This window comes from Nymphalis io, chromosome 17, assembly GCF_905147045.1.
Source record: "Nymphalis io chromosome 17, ilAglIoxx1.1, whole genome shotgun sequence".
NCBI classification, from domain to species: Eukaryota; Metazoa; Arthropoda; class Insecta; order Lepidoptera; family Nymphalidae; genus Nymphalis; species Nymphalis io.
The window spans coordinates 10,287,188-10,309,590 of NC_065904.1; the positions used below are offsets into that span (position 1 = coordinate 10,287,188).

Genomic DNA, 22,403 nt, shown 5'->3' on the forward strand with positions numbered 1-22,403 from the left:
CTGACTGACTAGAACAATATATGATCATCAGTCAAACGTCAAATCAATTTTTTGTTGGCTTAAAATTGTGCCAAGTCGCCAATAGAGCACAGATTATTTCGACTGTTTGACGTAGAAATTATATTTAAAAATTATTTTAAATTCTTTGGGTTTTAAAAGATGCAAAAAAGAAGGATCATTGCACTTGCAGTTGAGACTGGAGAAACAATAACATGTTAATGACAAACATGTAATAATAGGAATTTATTTAATCATCTCAAATATAAATCATCGCACAACAAAATAGAGTTAAAAAAATATATAAATATTACTAATACAACACATGACAAATTCATAGGTGCGAAAAAATTGTGTTGCGGTTTGTTTATTGATAATTTGTTATTGACAAAATATGCTAAATGACAAAGAGTATAGAATTACTTAGGTATAATAAGTAAAGTTTGTCAACGCTTCCGGAAGATGTTTGATCTCAATTCCTTCCGGAAGCGATGAAGACAAGGGCATAGCCAAAGAATTATATTTCCGTAGTCTTGTACTTTTACTTGGTGGTAGAGCTTTATGCAAGCCCATCTAGTTAAGTATTACCCACTCATCACATATTCTAGTACTTAGTATTGTTGTGTTCTGGTTTGAACTACAGGCACAAGGGAGATAACATCAAACCCTAAGATGGCGCATTGGCAATGTAAAGAAGGGTTAAAATTTCCAACGTTTATGGGTGGTGGTGACCATTTACCACCATTTGCACAAAAAACTAATAATGAAGTAATAATAAGTACGTAAAAACTAATAATAAGTATGTAAAAAATGAAGACTGAAGGGATGTGCCATGGCCCATGATAAGAAGGAAGAAAGGGATGGTAAGGTCAAGTCAACAGGGCTCTGTTTACTGAGACATTATTAAGAATGCAGAGGTCTGCATTATTAGCCATGTTCCTCAACAAGAGAAAAAATTGACCCCAAAAATGTGAACCCCTGACAAACTTTGGCAAAATGTTATCAGATTAATTATTAAATCGTTATTAATTAATCTGATTAAAATGCGTAACAATTACAATTTGTTATCATCAATTACAATTACAGATTATCTTTGATTAATTCTGAATAGGGCGCGCGAGGATGTTATTTGGTACTTATTTGACTCTCTTACTCACTTAAGTTTTTGATTACATTCGATTTACTCTAATCGTGATTTGATTGATGATTACACATTGTAATTGTATATTAATCCTTGATCTGATTAAGTCTAACCTAAAAACTTGATTGATTAGGATAGGGCTAGAATAAATAAAGTATGGAGTATATCGTGGGTCAGAAGTACGGCAAGCATGTCAAAAGAAAAGATATGGTGATGACTGTAACAGTAACAGCATAATATGCCTTATAAAGAAGCAACAACGAATTTAAGGAAAAGGCTAGTCAATCAGATTACGCAGGTCAGTGATATAACAAATCAACTGACTTTTCAAGAATACCGACTCATAAGAAATATTATAATTTACTGGATAAATAAATATACACGATTAGAAAGGTAATCTTTTACCTATGGGAAGCCCTGGGCACATAAGGATCCTTGTGTAGATAAGAGTAGATAGCAAGCAAAATTCTAAAAAATCTGATTTTTGTCTCGAAATACAAAATATTAGTATTTAGAAACATAATACTAATATTTCATACGTTTGGGACTTGCAAATCTATTGTAAATTGTCCTGCCAATCAATTATTTTATCATTGAATCGAGTATTCATTCATACATGCGTAGAATGAAATGAAAGGGCGGCTGCAAATAATGATTATATAGAAGGTCGGCCGGGGCCCCTTTCGATCGTGGGGCCTTGGGCACGTGCCCAGAGTGCCCAATAGAAAAGACGGGCCTGAATATAAATTTAAGCACCTAGAAATTGGCTTGGCTCACAAATCACAGCTCATTTCTGCTATTACACTTAAAATATTTTTTTTCTGTGATGATTTGATCTGTCAATGTCAATTGTGCATTGGAAATAAAAAAAATCTAGTATTTAGGTACCTGCTTAACTTGTAGGAAAAAAATAATTTTGTTTGTTAAGTCAAAAAAGTGAATTTGCATTGTTTCGACAGATTTTTTAAATCTCAGCATTGTCATATCGAGTATCATAGTTGAGTAATTGTGACGCACAAGGCATAAATAAGTGTAGGAAAAGGGTTTTTATTCCAAGAAAACCTACTATTTTGGTACGAATTTCATACGATATGTTCTCGATACTTTTTGATTTTTTAAGCTAATTTTTTAAAATTCAAGTCGTCCACTTGAATTGTTAAAACATTGTTAGGTTTTAATTGTTTAAAATGAAGATATTGTAAAAATGTATGCAGGTGTCATGATAAAAAATGTCATCTAAGCCTGAAAATGACGACGACTCATTTATAATTGTCCTCGGTACATCCCCCGGTGCAAGTATGGATGTCGAAAATTGCAATAGAACCGTGAATAGTGATTTGGATCCAGTGTTGGCCAATTCACAGATTGAGGATGCCATGAAGGATCTGTCTGTAGAAGCTAATATGGCTTTCAAGGCTCAATTTAGTCTTACTGATAGTGTAAGTAATATTTAATTTATATGAATTCTTAATAATAATAATGATGTATAAAAAATTGCCTAATTATATATGCAATTATAAAAGTATAGTAGTTTTTTTTTACTAGTCTTTAAATTTAATTTAGTTAAAAAGGTTATTTATTTATTGATATAAAACACAGCAGGCCTATTTTCAAAACAAACGGAATAATAGATGGTTATTACATAAGGTACGTACACTACAACTTGTAAGTTAGGTCAGGTAGGTGTATATATATATCTACCTACCTACCTACTATGTTCATATCTATAATAAAATTATAAATGTGAAAATAACTGTCTGTCGATATGCTTTAACACGGCTTAATTTATGGCTTAACCAATGATCTTATTTCGATAAAATTTGAAACGCAAGCTGTAACCATATGAAACATCACACCCCCCTCTCCTTAATTTCATTTTCATTTAATCTTAGTTTATTATATTTTGAACATTATTAAATAAATCACTGAAAATAGAGTATAGAAAAGTATATATGTATTCAGATCCAAGTAAGTACCAATTAATTCTTATGTACTTAATTTGTGTTTATAATGCCAGCAGTGGGACATTCATCCACATTTCAAAAAAAAAATTAAAGAAACGAGAAAATAATGAAATAATGATATTGTTAATACTGTACAAAAGCATTGATAAGTAATTGACTATATAAAGCTATCTTACAAGATATATCAAAATCTAAATATACTTTATCAATGTATGTATGTGTGGTTCTGATCATTTACTATGTTAAATTTATTGTAAAATTATCGTTTATTATAAAAAAAAAATATCTGTTATATGTTTTTTTGCACTATTAGTTCTTAACCCAAATGTTTCATCTGCAAACATAATATATATATCATAGTTCAGTATTTTCCACTATGGCTTTGGCCTTTAACATATTATCTTGCTTATATACATATATATGTATAAATATATTTTTTTAATTCCTATATAATTTATCTTCATTATGACCATAAAATGAAAATAAACTATCAATGCTATTAGAATGTCCAAGACATAATTAATATTACTTTCCCATTAATAATAAAATTGCAATTGGTTAGAATATATTTTACCATTTATCATTTGTATATTTTATTATGCATAAATTGTATATAGATAACAATTCTATGTCTGTTATGCAGTATTATAAAGTTGAATGACACAGCTGTAGCGAAAACACATTTTATTTCAATCAACATCAAACAATTTTAATCTTTATAGTTTAAACCGTATGGTGGCGTATCACTTAGCATTTTGCACATTTGCATGATAAATTTCTGAATATGTTAATGGCGTTTTTGGTTTTTAGTGATATTTATTAAAGGAGTTAAATACATTTATATAAGTGAAACCGACTCACCAACTAACTCATCAAAAATTCCGGTACTAAAAAATACTTTGAGTCCGATTGATTTCAAAATGTAGTCTGTTACTCCTTCCGCGACGTAGACTCTCACTAAGAAAGCTTATTGGAAATTTCAACTTTTATGGTAAACGGGACGGTTAACTTTTGTTTGAATTTTACCCTTACAAAGTTGGGACTATTTTATTGGATATCTACGAATCTCATCTACATAAGATTTTTTAGACTTAGACTAGACTTTTGATGAATTAGACTAAACAATAACTTGGAATATTCCTTATAAAAATTCAGTTATTTGCAATTATAATTTTTAAGTGTGAAGATCACCCCCCGGTCAAACATTGAGATAAAAAAAAATTGTTTTTTTTTACTCGCAAATAGCCATATTAATTTAAAGATAAGCTGTTATTTTGAAATCACAAACAGACACTTCAATTTTATTTATATGTATATATATATATATAGATTATATAAAAACGGTTGTTATACTTTAATGTATGCCAAGCAAAAACAGTGTGATGCAGCTTATTATAAGTATGATTTTTTTTTAGCCATCTCCGGCTAGTATGATGGTGGCCAGTACAATTATAACTGATGATAGAAGTACAGAGGAGCTACAGAAACGCTTCGGAGAGTTGCTTGACGAGAATGTCGTCTTGAAAGAGACGTTGAAACAGAACAACGATTCTATGAAGGAACAATTCATGTTGATAGCTTCCTGTCAAGAGGATATGTTGAAGACCCACAAGATACATAGGGAAAAATTTGATGAGACAAGAGATCTGGTTGAGAGGGTAAGTGTGTCCAGTCATAATCAAACCATGAAAAGTAGTGTCAATGTTTTTGTACTCGCTTTGCAAAGGTGTATATGCTGAGCTTTCTAGTTTTTAAATCTTGGTTCCTTTTTTTTCTTGTTTCTCCCACATGAAGTAGGGGGTATTTGGGACGCCAATGCGGGCCTTCATTCACATGGGGTTCCTAGAGTACAAAGAACCCCTCTAGTCACAACGATGATTACGGAGGGGGGGGGGCGAGATGGGCATAGAGCCGACGACTCCTCCCCAGAAGTAAGGTCTGCCTGCTCTCTGTCCACTCGTGTTAAAATGTCGTCCAATTGATCATACGAGTGAGGTAATCAAGAGTGCACCTGTGTTGCGCACAAACTGATGTACAATATGTAACAATTATTCTTGTTAAGCATGAGTCCCGCAGTAGCATTATATTTTTCGTATTACATATATTTTATTTTCAAAATGATATGATAATATAATCTATGTAAATAAATAAATGTAAATTAATTCGGAAATTATATTTTTATTTTTTTTAATTAATGATGATAAATAATTATTTTCAGCTCAGGCAAGAAAACAAGCAATTGAAACTCGACTTGTCACGTTTAACCGATGCAGAGGTGAAGGTCAACAATGAGACGGGTGAGAGCAAGTCTGGCGTCTCCTCGGAAATCGAATTCGTTACCTCCCCTGACGACGACACCATCGACAAGCTGACCGTGCAGCTGGAGCTAGTTGAAAAACAAAGACGACAGGTATTTATGACAATAGCTAGCGCCAGAAATAACCGTACAAAGTTGAATCGGTAGAATTTAATTTTATTTCAAATAGGTTGGCAGACTTGCGAATGGTAAGTAGTCACCACTGCCACTGCAATTTTGTATGATATTTACTACACATTGGACACGGGTACCTAATCTTTTTTTTTTTTTTTTTTTATATGGAACCGTTTTTATAACACTCATATCGAAAGACTAGAGCGAATACAACAAAATTTTACCCGTTTTCTTGCATACAAGGATACTAGTTGTCCTTATCGCGCTAACTACAACAATAGGCTAAAACATTTTAAAATGATATCACTTAAAAGTCGCCGTGAAATCAGCGATGTTTTGACCCTACACAAACTGATCCATGGTCAAATAATGTCATCCGAACTACTTCAGCAAATCAATTTAGTTGTTCCCCGCAAAATTCCTAGACACCCAATAAAAAAACCTTTTAGAACTACAGCTTTTAAAACAAATTTAGGTAAACATGCACCCCTCAACAGAATAATTAATTCTTATAATGAATATTCTTCTAACGGCAATATCGACATCTTTGCCCAAAGCAAGCCAACTTTTGTGAAGTTCTGTAAAGATCTCATAGTATAACTTTAAAACCATTTTATTCATAAATTAATTATTTCAACCCTTGTAGATTTTTGTTGTTGTATTTAAATTTTATTTTATGTTTTGTTTAATTGTCTATAATTTATTCATCTTTTTTAATTTTTAGTTAAGACATAATTAGGTTAGTATAGTCTTATCTTAAGGTCAATGTTGTTTACACCTGTAATGATTTATTCACCTAGATTTAATACCCTGTATCTAATGCTAAGTGAATGTGTTAGTGATAAGTCGATGGTGTAACTATTTCCAATAAATAAATAAATAAATAAATATGCCCCGGGATGGCAAATGACTCCACTCCACCTGATGGTAAGTGGTAGTAGAGTCCAAACGCGACGACGGCCAGTACAGTCGGGAAGAATGTTCTGTACTAGCCGTCCCCGCCATGCCGGCCCGCAAGATGCCTCTTCACGCCTCGTTTGAAGGAACCCGGGTTGTAAGAGGAGGGGAACACGTGAGCTGGTAAGGAATTCCATTCTTTGGTAGTGCGACAAAGAAAGGAGTTGCCAAATTTCTTTGTGCGCGATGGAATTGATGTCACAGTTAGGCGGTGACATCGAGAACCAGCTCGCGTGGACTTAAGAAGGAAGGGGGAAGCAGGAATTAGAGAGAATAATTCCTCAGAGCACTCGCCGTGATACAGACGATAGAAAGCGCTCAGTGCTGCTATCTCACGACGCAATTGTAAAGGTTCAAGGGTGTTTGTGACCTTTACGTCGCCAATAATGCGTACTGCACGTCGCTGCAACCGGTCCAAGGCCTCCATAAGGTACTTAGCGGAGCCATCCCAAAGGTGCGAGCAATATTCAACGCAAGACCGTACCTGTGTTTTGTATAACAGGCACAGTTGTTGTGGCGTGAAAAAACGCCGCACCTTGTTCAGAACTCCGAGTTTTCGTGAAGCTGTTTTTATAATAGCCTCGATGTAATCCCTTGGACTAAGGTCGCAGCGAACGTCCATCCCCAGCATGGCGATTTTGCTTTGTATCATCAGCGGTGTGCCACAGAGGGAGGGATGAGGGTAAAATGGTGACTTTTTCTCGAAATTCAAGTCTTCGTATAACCTTTTAAATTAACACTTTTCCTTGGCTTTAGGTTAGTACTTTGCCCGTCTGTTAGGTACCACCCACTTATCACATATTCTACCGCCAAACAGCAATCCTTAGTATTGTTGTGTTCCGGTGTAAAGGGTGAGTTTTTTTTATAGAATAGGAAGGCGGACGAGCATATAGGCCACCTGATGGTAAGTGGTCACCAACGCCCATAGACTCGATATTATTATTACACTGGCTCACTCACCCTTCAAACCGGAACACAACAATACCAAGTACTGCTGTTTTGCGGTAGAATATCTGATGAGTGGGTGGTATTTACCCACACGAGCTTGCACAAAGCTCTACCACCAGTAAAAGTGAGTGAGCAAGTGTAAATACAGGTACAAGTGAAATAACATCTTAGATCCCAAAGTTCGTGGGACATTGACGATGTAAGGAATGTTTAATATTTTTAACAGCGCCAATGTCACAGGCCGTTTACCATCAGTTGGATCACTTTTTTAATATTTGAACATATTTAACCTATTCTTACTATTATTAAATGTTTTGCATCCCTTTTATTCAAGGTAATAGTTGAAAATGAGAAATTGTCGTGGCAGAAAGAATCCTTGGAGCACATCGTTGATGCAACCACGAAAGAAAGAGACGAGGCTAAGGAAAAATTGAAGAATGTTGAGGTACATGTTTTTTTAATGCTTTTGAATAACATCTAGTAATAGTAGTAGTAGTAGTAACCGGTGATGGGATACATCCAAAAAGCGCCACTTTTTCAAAGTTGAATAGAATTCAATCTTTTCTTTTCAAATTTAGTCGATACGTTTTTTATTTCATTCGTTTCAATGATTGTTTGAGAAACAAATGTCTGTCAATTAAAATGGAACTCGCGTTAACTATAAACTAAGCGTAATAAGTTTGTCCTTTTTGTATTTTTAGCTCCAACTATCAACCAATGAGAACGACCACGCGCGCGAATTGCAAAAACTACAATTCATTATAAACGATTTGCAAAGTAAATTAAAGTCTTCGAGCTCTGTAAGTACTTGTTTGATTATGACCTCTTAACTAATTCCGGAATGATTGCTATATTCGTTGGAGAATAATCAACTGCGCAGGAAATTACCCACTCATCAAATATTCCCGGTCTTCTTCAGTAGAGTGGGTCAGCGGAGAAACTGTCCTTAAGCGGAGAAATTATCCTCCTTCTCATCTATCTCCTTCCAGCCCCTCTCGCTACCGCTCATGGCGCTTATCACTATAATTACAGGCACAAGGGACATGACATCTTAGTTCCCTAGGTTAGTGGCGCATTGGTGATGTAAGCGATGGTTAACATTTCTTACAATGCCAATGTCTATGGGCGTTTGTGACCAATTATCATCAACTGGCCCATATGCCCGTGTCCGCCTTCCTATACTATAAAAAAAAAAAACACCCTCGGCATAGAGGCCTACGATGGCCGCCAGTGAATGGCGGCGCGTTCTTACTTATGTTAAGTATTAATTTAATAATTATTTTCAGAATGTATCACCAGAGGAAGTAATGAAACGTGACGCGTACATACAACAGTTGGAAGGAAAACATTCCATGTTGCAGAATGAACTCAAAAAAGCGCAGATAAAGATTATAGACTTGGAGAACGTAAAAGTGAGTCTATAATAGAAAATAGAAATAAACATGGATCAGCCCAAAAAAGTTTTATTATGTGTTTCATGCAGTTAATAGTTTTTAATTCATTCAAGTAAAAATAATATATAAAAACTTAAAAATAAGCGAAGATCGTTCTATTTGAAAGCCTTTTCGCTTCACAAACGTTCAAGTCAAACGTTACATATAGAAACGTTGTATTTATGTTTGTCCTTGAAATATTACTAACGACCAGTATAACTTAATTAAACACATCCACCAACTCATGACGTAAGAGGCGCGTAATGAGACGGTAACAATATGTCATCGATACTGAGCTCACAAGGGGCACGCGGGGGAGGGTGGGGAGGTGTTACCATTCCAACGCGGTGTCAAGCTAAGTCGCACGTGGTGTACATTTAGCTTAAATAGGTTTCATTTCAAGTATTTATATTATTAGAAATAAAGATGGAAATAGGTTTTTAAAGAGATAAATCAAAACAACTATACAAAAATAAGGCAAATGTAGATCGACACGTAAGATTTACAAACAAAAATAAAACAAAGGAATCCGCCACAACCGAGAGTCCAAGCTGAAGTGTTTAAAACCAGCCTGGCCAGCCATCACGTGATCAAGTCGAGCCTCTAGGCCACGCCCCTTCGGAAGATATTTCTAACAATATATAATATTGATATTTCAAGTATATATATTATACTATAATTTTACTATTAACGACTACAAAATAATGTGAATGTGTTTCGTTGTGTTCGCGTCAATACTTGAAACAAATATATTGTGATTTGTCGTGGTAGTTGAGAGGTGATGGTTTTTTCCAATTGGTAAAAAAAAATCCGAGCAACTCTCGCGATTTATGCTTTTATGTATTATGTATATTTTTATTATATAATTGACTTGAATATATACTTAATAATTATTTTTTTACTGTAAAAAAATATTTTTAGTTAACTTGTGTATAACTTATAAACTTTTATATACATTATAAAATAAAAACCTGTTTTCAGTTGGAGTTCACACAGCACAAGTCCGGGACATTGGAGACAGTGAAAATGTACAAAGAGCAGATACAGGAATTGAACAATAGAATAAAGGAGATCCAAAAAACGGTAAGTCAACGTGTATGATATAACAGTTGTTCTTAAAGTTATGAAGTTGGGGAACACGTTTTGATATTTTGTTACGTGAAACACTTTCGATACGAGTTCTACGAGGTGCTGCCAACATGTCAGAGCGTCACGGTAGCATGCGAAAGCGATCCCGTGGCGCTCCTCGTTAAGACGGTACCGCTGGTTTTTTAGTGGGTATTCCGCCCCGAACGGGCGCACTCCCCACTGTCCCCCACCGTCCCCCACTGTTCCCGTGGGGGAAACGCGTAACGCGTTTTTCCAGCGATAAAAAAAAAAGGTGTTGGCAACTTTTTATTTTTTGTATTTAATGAAAAAAGAAGATTTTTCCAAATATTAAGTTTAATATACAAACAAAAATAATACTTAAATATCGTGGATTCTGTTTTTTTTTTATAGTTCATGCTTCAAAGTTTTAATTTGATATGTATGTAAGTACGAGAACATTGAAATTAAAATTTCATTTATTTTGAATTAGCTTCACATAGGATCACATATGTTTTGCGTACCATAGATTGTGGACCACTGTATGCTGTATGCTTTTTGTGATTTAGTGCTTCCTGCTATAGCTAACAGTCAGTGGTTTTTGTACCAAGTTTTTGAAGCGTCAACGGGTCATTGGCTTACGGGCCGCCTAGCGTTGTATATAAAAGTCGCAGTTTCGATCCTCAGTACCAGTAACAGCCTGTTAATGTCCCACTGCTGGGCTAAGGCCTCCTCTCCCTTTTTGGGGAGAAGGTTTGGAGCTTATTCCACCACGCTGCTCCAATGCGGGTTGGTGGAATACACATGTGGCAGAATTTCGGTGAAATTAGACACATGCAGGTTTCCTCACGATGTTTTCCTTCACCGAAAAGCACGAGATGAATTATAAACAGAAATTAAGCACATGAAAATTCAGAGGTGCTTGCCCGGGTTTGAACCCACGTTCATCGGTTAAGATTCACGCGTTCTTACCACTGGGCCATCTCGACTTTTTTCGATCCTCAACCCTTGGGCAAATGTCGTTCCCTCTCATAACGGAAGCTATACGCTTTATTGAAGAGATAAATAGGAATATTAGTAATTTCCTTAAAAAGGGGCGTTTATATATGTCATTTTTATTACTTAAGCACGTTATATACATAATACGATTAAATCTATATTTAGCATGAAAATAAACAAAAAAACAACTTTATGCGTTCTTATCATCTTTATAAATAAGAGTAATATGTTTTTCTATAGCTTTTCTCAGGATATGAATAGTGTGTGTGTGTGTGTGTGCTTGTCCGTGTGCGGATGCGTGTGCGTGTGCGCGCGTGTGTGTGTCAGACTGTTAAATAAGTAACATATTACAGGTATTCCAGCCAGTTCGCTTCTCGGTCAGCCCCGAGAATGAGTCGTTACCGGAATACGCGAACTATATGTCCAGCGTGAAGCTCTACGACAGAACGCTTAAACATCTCTCCGAATACTTCGATACGTTGACTAATGGGTAAGAACATCCTTGTTAATATTATAAATGCGTAAGTTTGTTGGTTTGTTACGCTTTCACTACTCAACCAATCATCATGTACTTTTTCATTCGAATCGTCAAGGGTACAGGTTATAGGGTACCTAATACCAAACCCCCACCCCCAACCTTCTCATACACTGTTGAAGCCGCGGGCGGAACTATTATAATTGTAACCTGATAGTAATCAGTTCATAACTCCTTATAGTGCAAAGATAACCTAAAAGTGTTTGGCTTTCAGATTATCAGACAGCCTGGTCCATACATTAGGAGTGATCGCAAGCCTGTACGACTTCAAATTAGAGCGAGCTTCAGTGGACAGGGTTATGTCTGGGATCGCCGAGGTGAAGCAAATGATAGAAAAGCAACACAGCACCGCTCTTACCAATCTGTAAGTTTTCTATAAATAGACAATGCTAGAACTGTTTTCTCATCAGCGTTGAAGCACTTTCATCAGTCACATCAGATTTTAATGGCTGATTGGCGGATGGGCTCTTCATCACCTATGGGTGGAACCACCCACGGGTGGCGAGGAATCAATCGACCAATGAGCAAATAATTCTCAAAGAGGACGGCGTCAGGCAGACTGGCTACTGGAATTAAATAAATGGTGTTTGAGTACGAGCAACGAGTGGAAAGGACTTGAATTTGATTCAATTACTATTGATTATAATATATAATGTTTTATTGATGTCGATTAATCAAGATACAAATTATCTAAACTGGTAATTATAGTGGAGTGTTTGTGTATATATATATATATATATATATATATGTCGCGGATACAAATTGATTGCCATCTAAATGGCCGCCATTGTCGTCCAATATGTTGATTTTATTAAATCAGTCAGTGCGCACGTCCGGCGCTGGCGCTGTCCTGAGAGCGAGAGACCAAGAGATCAAGGGGAACGCTCTACAAATGATCACACGCGCTACTGACATACTCCTTTATATTTTATAATACCATCAGTCGGCTACGTAATAAAATACCCGTCATATATATTTTTTTTTATAGAATAGGAAGGTGGACGAGCTTATGGGCCACCTGATGGTAAGTGGTCACCAAACGCCCTTAGACATTGGCATTGTAAGAAATGTCAACCATCGCTTATAGCCAATGCGCCACCAACCTTGTGAACTAAGATTTTATGTCCCTTGTGCCTGTAATTACACTGGCTCACTCACCTTTCAAACCGGAACACACCAATATCAAGTATTGCTGTTTTGCGGTAGAATATCTGACGAGTGGGTGGTACCTACCCAGACGAGCTTGCACAAAGCCCTACCACCAGTAAAAAGCCCTACCACCAGTAAACACACTTTCCACACTTGACGTCTGACAACCGACCAACCTGCATGACATACGTCACGTTGTGTGGTGTTGCTATTCTAATAAGTGACGTCGTATACCCTTAACCCTTACCCTGCTTAAATTTATTATCTCTGACATATATAACAGTTATGTATCATCGAAATAACTTGTATCAGTTATATAATATTTATGTTTATCGTTTTATGTATTGATTGATTGATTATATAAGTTATTTCATTATTCTATTAATATAACAAAGAATGTTTGTTGTTATTTTGTATGTATGTTTGTTGTCGTCTAAACTATATCCGATTCCAATGACGGTAGTAAAGATACATAATTAAGGAGATTTTAAAAGTCTAATTAATAATCTGTGGTATTCTTGAAAAATTAAATTACGTTTTGAATGTCGGTGAATTTATTATCAGGACTTTGCAAGTAAAGTTAAAGTGGATTTAAGTAAAGTTAAAGTGGAGTTAAGTTAAATAAATATGTTAATGTTTACACAAGATGCCGAGATGGCCTAGTGATAAGAACGCGTGAATCTTAACCGATGATCGTGGGTTCAAACCCGGCCAAGCACCACTGAATTTTCATGTGCTTAATTTATGATTATAATTCATCTTGTGTTAGACGGCGAAGGAAAACATCGTGAGGAAATCTGCATTTCACTGAAATTCTACTACATGTATTCCACCAACACACATTGGAGCAGTGTGGTGGAATAAGCTCCAAACCTTCTTCTCAAAAAGGGAGAGGAGGCCTCGGCCTAGCAGTGGGACATTCACAGGCTGTTACTGTACTGTACTGTATTGATCAATAAATGTTTTTAGTAAATAACAGAGCTATATGCAAGTCGCATGGATTATGTATCTTATGTTTGTTTATCTTTACTCTTCCTGCCCCTGTAACATGACTGCAACTGTATATAATAAACAAATTTATCGTGGTTTTTTTAGAGCATTTAACAATTAATATTTTATATAGAAATAAATATATATATATATATATATATATATATATATGTATATAGAATAGTTAGTATAAGTATAGTAGTAACAAGTTGGGTATTATGTCGACATAGGCTTTACACAAGTTATTATTTATCTATATATAGTGTTATTTACTTTGAAACTTATTTATATTATATATAAATACTAATATTAATAATTATGTTCTTTATTCTTCTGTCTGTTTCACACTGACGCAATATTAATAACCGACAAGGACAAGACTATACAAATCGTTTAAGTGAGAACGAAACATCATTATGTTAATGCATGCTGCCAGATATCGCGTCGGTTTCATATAATGTTTAATGTCAAATAAAATATTTCAGAGCACAAGTTCGAGGTACGCTGACTATTTTCGAAGGTATTTTCAAAGACTTTAACGAGCTCCTTAAAAAGTCGGTCACGAAATCCGAAAATGTAAGTATAATTTCATATATTTTATAAAGGTTATATTTTTATGTATGTAAGTAAATGTTTGTCTTCAGTTGACAAGAGGGGGTAACTGTATTTGCTATAGTGCGTTGTGGATGGAGTAGCACAGTTTTATTCAAAGAGGACAAAACGTCCCAGATGGGTGGCCCATACAAAGCCATAGACCGTTTTACCCCTGTGAATAGGTGACGGCCGCCTGCATTTGGTCCTTTGACACTAGGAAGGAGTCGCTCACAAGCGCTCCCGATGCGGCTACGAGTCCTGGCACTAGTTGTCGGAAATGCTCGATGAACTTCCATCTGCTATCAAGCACGAGGCCCAAGTAGCACATTGTGCACTCGACACCAAAGATCATTCTCTTAAAATAAGGAGGGCTCCTCGAGAATCCCGCCGTGGTGCGTTAAAAAAAAAGCGTCATTGATATGTGAGGCGCCACTCGGAGCCCCAACGTCCGAATTCTGTCGAGCACGTGGGCAAATCCAATCGGCGCGTGTCGTCGGCCGAGCATACACGTGGATTACATGCGGCGAAGACCACTCATATTCGATGCTCAACAGGAGCGGCCGTAGGGTTGAGCCCTGTGAAATGCCACAGGAAACTACTACTACTAGTGCTACTAGCTGGCACTGGCACGTAATGATTAAGTGTTAACCCGCGTCGCCCGCAGACGCCGGCGCAGCTGTCGGCGGCGCTGCTGGCGCGCGCGCGAGAGGTGTCGGCGCTGCGTGCGGAGCGGGCCGACGCCGACCTGCTGCGCGCGCAGCTCGACGCGTACCGGTACGGGGGGGGGGCTCACACCGGCGACACGTATAAACTACGCCTTCCGACTTCCATTAAAACACATATGTTTACCGTTGGAACATTTTTTTTTTTATTTAATAGGAACACTAACAATATTACACACAGAAAAAATCAACTTCTGATATGTATATCAATTATAAGTGTACACAAAATTCACAAAGTATCGCGTCAACATAAAATACAAAACGACATACAACCTCCCCGTCCGACTTGGCACGGTATTTAGGGTTATATACCGTGATGTTAATTTTAAATAATGTATTTTAAGTGAGTAAATAATATAATCAGCATACACACCATAATATAAAGGTTTTATTTATCTAATGATTGCGGCTGTACCACAGTCAGTCGTTGGTCATAGTTCTCTGTGTGGAATCTCTACACTTATTTTACTAAAAATATTGCTACCTTTCCTACCGCCCAATGGTTGATATAGCAAGTTAGTTCGGTGATTAAAAAGTGCCCGTGTACAGCTTATATATTCCTTTCTCTTTCTTATTTGTGGAACTAATAAGGGACAATAAATCGCATAGCTGTATCGGATTAATAGAAATTGTTTACAACAAAACCCTTACAGTTGAATGAAAAATTAAAGTACACAAAACTATATTTTCAGAAGTGACTTCGAAGCTGAACGAGAGGCACGGGAGAAGATGGCGAGTGAGAAAGAGATCGTACTCGCGGATCTCAGAACCGCGCAGCGAAAAATACAGGAACTAACTAGTCAGGTAGTTCAATGGGCATTGAATTAATTACAGCTGTTACTTACTAGCAAGGCACATTTATACAAGGAATTACTCAATTAAAAGTCTGTAAATGACCCACTGATAGGTTTTTTTTTTATAGAAAAGGAAGACGGACGAGCATATGGGCCACCTGATGGTAAGTGATCACCAACGCCCATAGACATTGGCATTGTAAGAAATGTTAACCATCGTTTACATCACCAATGCGCCACCAACCGGAACACAACAGTGCCAAGTACTGCTGTTTGGCGGTAGAATATCTGATGAGTGGGTGATACCTACCCAAACGAGCTTGCACAAAGCTCTACCATCAGTAACAAAGCTCTACCACCAGGCCGAGACCTCCTTGGGGAGGATCAGTTCGCTTTTGTACTTCGCTTAAAAATCCACTGAAACAACACCTCTATATATATATATATATATATATATATATATATATATATATATATATATATATTTTACTTATTCGTTAGTTGGAAGAGATCCGCATATTAAGTCCGGGGCTATACAAGAGCGTCACCACGACCAACGCGTCCGCCAGACCTGCCGCCACTAGACCCGCCGCCGCCAAATCCGCCGCCGGCACCGCGACCACCACCACCACCACTGGCAACATGGTGAGTTGTAATCATATCTTTCAATAGCATTGTTTCAATGTTCTACAATTATCCAACGAAACGATAAACAACCTTATAACGTAATGATAAGATCTAATTTTGTTTGCACACATTGTGTTGTAAATTTAATTATTCATTAAAATCAGCGAAATTCTTAATTAAAAATATATAATCTTCATTTTCTTTCGATTCTTCTTAGTGAATTAATTGATTATTTAATAAGCTTCGAATTAAATTAAGAAGAAAATGTTATATTTTCAAACAAACAAAGGTTCGCAAAAAGAAGAAAGTCGTAAACAAAAGTAAGGACGTTGTACACGAGATGACGCCTCCCCCGCTGCGGTACGACTGCCCAGTCTGCGACCAGCCTTTCAAGACCCTCATATTATTAGAACAACACGTTGACTCTTGCTTATTATAAAATTTATTATAAAGCATAGGAATTGAATTAGCAAATTTAGATAATGTAATTACGCACCTAACGCTTATTTCATGTATCATATATTCATGTCATCACATTTGATAAAGCCTAAGCGTACTCGATTGATTTGTAAAGCGATGTCCCGAGTCACTCTTTTATAACATAGAGAACGCAAACACTCTAGCTTACAAACCTGCACTCTGATGTGAAGGTACCTACAGCGAAATTGGCTTGGAGACATTTTAAGTTTGCAATAGTGCACCGTCAGCAGATAAATTTAACAATAAATACTTTTACGCAAAGTATTTTGAATAATGAATTTTTTCGACTCCAAACATTTCGTAGTCAACCTCATACTCGTTTTGATCTCATAAATTATTTATGTTAATGATAATTCTTTTTGAAGTTTCCTTGGTCTACACTGAAATTACTTTTCCTCTTCAATAGAATGTAGACAAATATTTTTCCATTTTATCGTAACAGCCTGTGAATGTTCCACTGCTGGGCCAAAGGCCTCCTCTCCCTTTTGAGGAGAAGTTTTGGAGCTTGTTCCACCAATGCGGGTTGGTGGAACCACAATGGAAATTAGACACATGCAGGTTTCCTCACGATGTTTTCCTTTACCGTAAAGCACGATATGAATTATAATCACAACACAAAGTTATGGAGGACCACTTCGATTTCTGCTTGGATGACTTTTGAAGAGACGTGAGTATTGTTGTCCTTGTCACACTACCAGTCTGAATGTTCAAAGTTAAGCACATGAAAATTCAGTGGTGCTTGCCCGGGTTTGAACCCACGATCATCGGTTAAGTTTCACGCGTTCTTACTAATGGGCCATCTCGGCTCACATTACTACAGTCTGTACTTCACTACAGTTATGGCATAATTTATTTTAGCTAATGTCATTATAGCATTCATATTCATTGTATCATTTTCACTTTCCCCCCATTTATTTAATTATGATCTAATTAGTAAAAAAGAATAATAAATAACAATACTCATGCGAGATTTCAACGCATGTCATAACTAGCGTAAACCGGTTTATTGCGGTTTTAGTCGCTGTGTGTATCACACTACTACAAATGCAAACATTTCCAAGCTGATTTATGTTTAAAATTCTGAAAATTTTTGCCGACACTAAAGATATTCTAATCTCTTACTTTTTTTTAAGTCATATCTATTTAATAATATTATTTTTCTTCCATTTATTTGTTAAATCATTCGATTTAGTTATTATTTTGATTGTGTTAGGCTTACCGAACAAATTCAAAATCCACATATTTTTTATTCAGTGATGCATTCAATTTTCAGTAATAAACATTTAACAAATTTGTCTTTCTACATGTCAAAAGGTCATTTTGTGTGAATTTAAAAACGACACAAGAAAATGACGTCAACACCTTCGAACTTAGGCATTTAAATCTTATTTGTCCAAAAAAATTAAGTGAACTTTTGGAAGTGTAAACGAGCATGTGAACCCAGCTTTACATTTTTATACTTTAATTCGTTTTTTAAATATTAGAATAATTAAGTAGTTAATTCGAATTCAATTTTGAATTTAAAAGAATGCATTTGTTTTTATAATGATTTTATTTTATTGTTTTTTTTTTATAATTTCTAATAAACTTTTATTATAATAAAATTTTAACGCACAAAATGTTTTAAATGATTTTTTTTATGGACGGATAAAGAATCATATCGTTAGGTAAGATTAGTAAGTATGAACGTTTGTTATATGCCGTGTTTATATATATTAAAACTGTTTTACATATTAATTTGCATGAAATTGTGCGAAGAAATTAAATATATTGATATTTTATAATGTGTTATTTTCTGTAACAAATAACAACATTTTTATGGGATCCTTTGAAGCTTTTTTGTCGTTATGTAAATGAGTTGTCCAATATATGTATGTATTGACAATGTGTGGCATGTCTAATATATTTAACTTGAATGTAAAATTTAAGAGTTGAAAACTATTTACTATGTAATTATGTATTACAACTTTCTTACTATTCATATTAAAAATAATAGGAAGTTGTTAACTTGATGAGTTTTACGTGTACAATGTATGTATTTAATGCGCTTTATACGGTTATTGTGGCTATCCTGTTTCAATTGAATGAGATAAAAAGGGATAGCAATGACCGGTTATTTTAAACGTATAACCGTGACATTTGTTTGTATAAAAAACTAACAATAAAAATACTTGTAAAACATTCTGGAAAATAAAATTTATTTTTTTCGTTTATAGGTCTACACTTGTCCGAAATGTATGAAGTTCTCTAGCGACCAGTACAAAGTTATGGAGGAACACTTCGATTTCTGCTTGGATGACTTTTAAAGAGGCGTGAGTATTGCTGTCCTTGTCGCACAACTAGTCTGAATGTTCAAAGTCCTATGTGTTAGAGTGTATACGATATAGTTACCGTCAGTTTTGAATTCGTTGTTATAATATTTCAAAGCTGTATTTTTATGTATCTATAGTATTTAATTGTTTTACACGCGACAATTACGTAAAGATTTATAAATGGCGAAAAGTGTATATTGCTACGGACAGCAAATTAATTATTTCTAATTAAAAAAAATTTCATAAATTATACTCGTTATTGAGATTATAAGTAAATAAAATAAATTTTTCGATTTTTTTTAATACATATTCTAATTTAATATTCGCAAATGTTTATGTCATTACACCGCCATTTATAAAACTTCGTTATTGGCGGAATAACTTGATATTTTATTGATCCCAATGAATTAAAATGATTTTGGTGTTATATATGTAATGATGTAAATAATACGTAATTTCAAACTAACGAATTAATCCAAGAAGAGTATATTGTATTTTTTTTTAATGTAGCGTCAGCATCGAAAAAACTGGTTTTAAAAAATATATTGATATAATGCCTCCTCCTAAAATTTTGATTATTTCTTAACCTTTTGAATTAATTTATTTTTTCATTTATTATTTTAAATAAAACATTGAAATAAAATTTGTATGCTTTAAAATAAACTTATGTGAGAGATAAGCTTCCATTATACTTTAGTAAGGTGCCATTTCATATCGTCAAAAGATTCATAAACGAGGATATGAGTATTTAGTATAATACATGTATTTTTAATACGCACACTTTCTAAGCAATAAAAGTTTTTTTAAATTGTTTAGCATTTGAAGGAAAATAAATATTTAAATAGGTAATTTTCTATTGATAAACAATCTTTTGAACTTAATTAGGGGAAAAAACATAGTTATTATAGTAAATATTATTTTATTTTTAAATCTTAAGTAATAAAAGATTGTTAGCAAAAAAATTAAACATAAATATATCTACCGCTGCACGCATTTCTTAAAGTGTGTTATAAAAATACAGTTTTACTTCCTATAAAAACAATTTGTACGAAGCAGTAAAGTGATTCTATATCATCGAATAAATTAAAATAAAATTGGATTTTTTTCCCTTCAGTTATCATTTATCAAAATAATTTTAATTGGATAGTGCATTCTCATTTCATTGGATGGTTTTTTAATAAATAGCAGCAATTGTTTGTTTTTTCTTATTTTAGAAATAAAATAAAGGAGCTTTAGGATTTGAAATAGTTAAATTAGTTTATATTTAATATGTAATAGACAAAATTATAAAAATATATATGTCATTAGATTAGCTAATTTTTTTTTCTTTATTTACATTTCGCACTGGTGATTTAGCGCGCGATTCTTTGCTAAACGATAATGTAATTAAACATTCCGCACCGTGGAAGAGCCTATTTCTATTATCATATAAGTTTTTATATTTCTATCATCAATTTAAGAAGCACCATATTTTCATAATTATTATAATATAATCTCCCTTTTTAATTTGTTCTAATCAATTAATTGAATAGAAAATTTAAATTTGGAAAAATATAATTTACGTATGATTCTGTTTAAATGTGGAATTATTATAAAACATAATTTAAAAAAAAGATACCGTATTTACTTTTGGGGTGCTATTATGTGTAATCAAAATAAAAGACAATTTTATCTCAGTCGTCATCCACGTGTGTAAAAAGAAATAAATTTGATTAATAAAACATAGGTATAGTTTTTAATTAATTGTAATATTTGGAATTATTTATATGTAGAGAACGCGACTTGAAATTAGTGTGATTGTTGAAAAGACTGCCTGTTCCTAATAAATAGTTTAAGTAAATTATATCTTCATATTATTGACATACAGCCATTTTGTATATTTATGGTTTTTATTTTCCAAGTGGACTGTACAATTCTTAGACATTTATAATATTCTAGAAGTGTTTTCCAATTTAATTTTATTTAGCGATTTCTATACAGTATGGACAGGCACACGAATGAAGTATTAGAAATAATGGAATTCTATCGTCAAAGTTGCCTAGCATCATATTGTATAGAAATTAACAAAATTACGTATTATTTTTATTTTTATTTTTTTATAGAATAGGACGAGCATATTGGCCACCTGATGGTAAGTGGTCACCAAACGCCCTTAGACATTGGCATTGTAAGAAATGTCAACCATCGCTTATAGCCAATGCGCCACCAACCTTGGGAACTAAGATTTTATGTCCCTTGTGCCTGTAATTACACTGGCTCACTCACCCTTCAAACCGGAACACAACAATATCAAGTACTGCTGTTTTGCGGTAGAATATCTGATGAGTGGGTGGTACCTACCCAGACGAGCTTGCACAAAGCCCTACCACCAGTAGATTATATTAATATATAATTTTCCATCACGTGATGCATTGACGTTTCCATACATTTTTGGTTTAAACGAATCTGTCATTGACATATGTAAACTCCATAGCAACAGTTAATGAATGATTTTAGTATTTGTCAGAGTTAATTTTAGTTATTTGTGGTACTTCTTCTATGATCGATATGATTACTGCAATCTAGGAAAGCAATCATGATTCCTAGACGGCATATATCATAAAATAATTCAGTACAATTTAAGAGTAATAAGTCTTACATATGTATATGATAATATCAAAAAGATCATTCAATTGTTTTTTTTATATTACATATGAATATACCTATTAATTCTTATTGATATTAATTTTTCCTTTGAGAATATTTTTGTTAATGTTAGTTTCACATAAGCTTAAATTTTGGTAAATATCCAAATTTTATTTAAAATTTTTAAAAAAAATGGCCAAAATTATTAAGTAAGGATTATATTAATCGTAACATAATTATTAGTAAAATTTCAATGCAATAACGTTATGTGAGTGAATTTTATTTTTTAAACTTTTGAAAAATAAAGTAAAGCCAGACTTGTCATTGTTTTATTATTATATTGAATAGTATATTATTTTAATATTTAATAATTTCAAATGAGATGTGTGGTGTTTCATTTGTATTTCAGATTTTAAATATTTTTTAACTAATTTTGTTTTAATTCATAGTTCCGTGGAGATTTGTTTTTGGAGTGTACTGCAGATTAGACGGTATTATAATTGTAAATGTTGTATTGTATAATAAAGTTATTCTTTTACGACGAAATGTGTTTTAATTATCTCTTTTTTTACTACAAAAAAATTGTAATAATTCCGGTTGATTCTGTTGTTTTTTGTTT

The 22,403-nt window shown here is 34.2% G+C and overlaps 1 protein-coding gene across 2 annotated transcripts; it reads left to right on the top strand.

Moving 5' to 3' along the window:
* The first annotated feature begins 1,989 nt into the window (after nucleotides 1-1,989).
* LOC126774670 (optineurin) lies at nucleotides 1,990-22,288 on the top strand. 2 transcript variants are annotated; one of them, XM_050496200.1, is made up of 15 exons: nucleotides 1,990-2,211; nucleotides 2,353-2,577; nucleotides 4,518-4,760; nucleotides 5,321-5,512; nucleotides 7,773-7,883; nucleotides 8,140-8,238; nucleotides 8,725-8,850; nucleotides 9,853-9,954; nucleotides 11,310-11,446; nucleotides 11,706-11,855; nucleotides 14,116-14,206; nucleotides 14,889-14,998; nucleotides 15,639-15,750; nucleotides 16,242-16,385; nucleotides 19,064-22,288. In XM_050496200.1, exons 2-15 carry the CDS (start codon nucleotides 2,368-2,370, stop codon nucleotides 19,151-19,153), a joined length of 1,917 nt encoding a protein of 638 aa, XP_050352157.1. In that variant the 5' UTR covers nucleotides 1,990-2,211; nucleotides 2,353-2,367; the 3' UTR covers nucleotides 19,154-22,288. The 2 variants fall into 2 exon arrangements, with proteins under 2 accessions (XP_050352157.1, XP_050352156.1); XM_050496199.1 differs by lacking the exon at nucleotides 19,064-22,288 and adding an exon at nucleotides 16,657-18,385.
* Nucleotides 22,289-22,403: the final 115 nt, after the last annotated feature.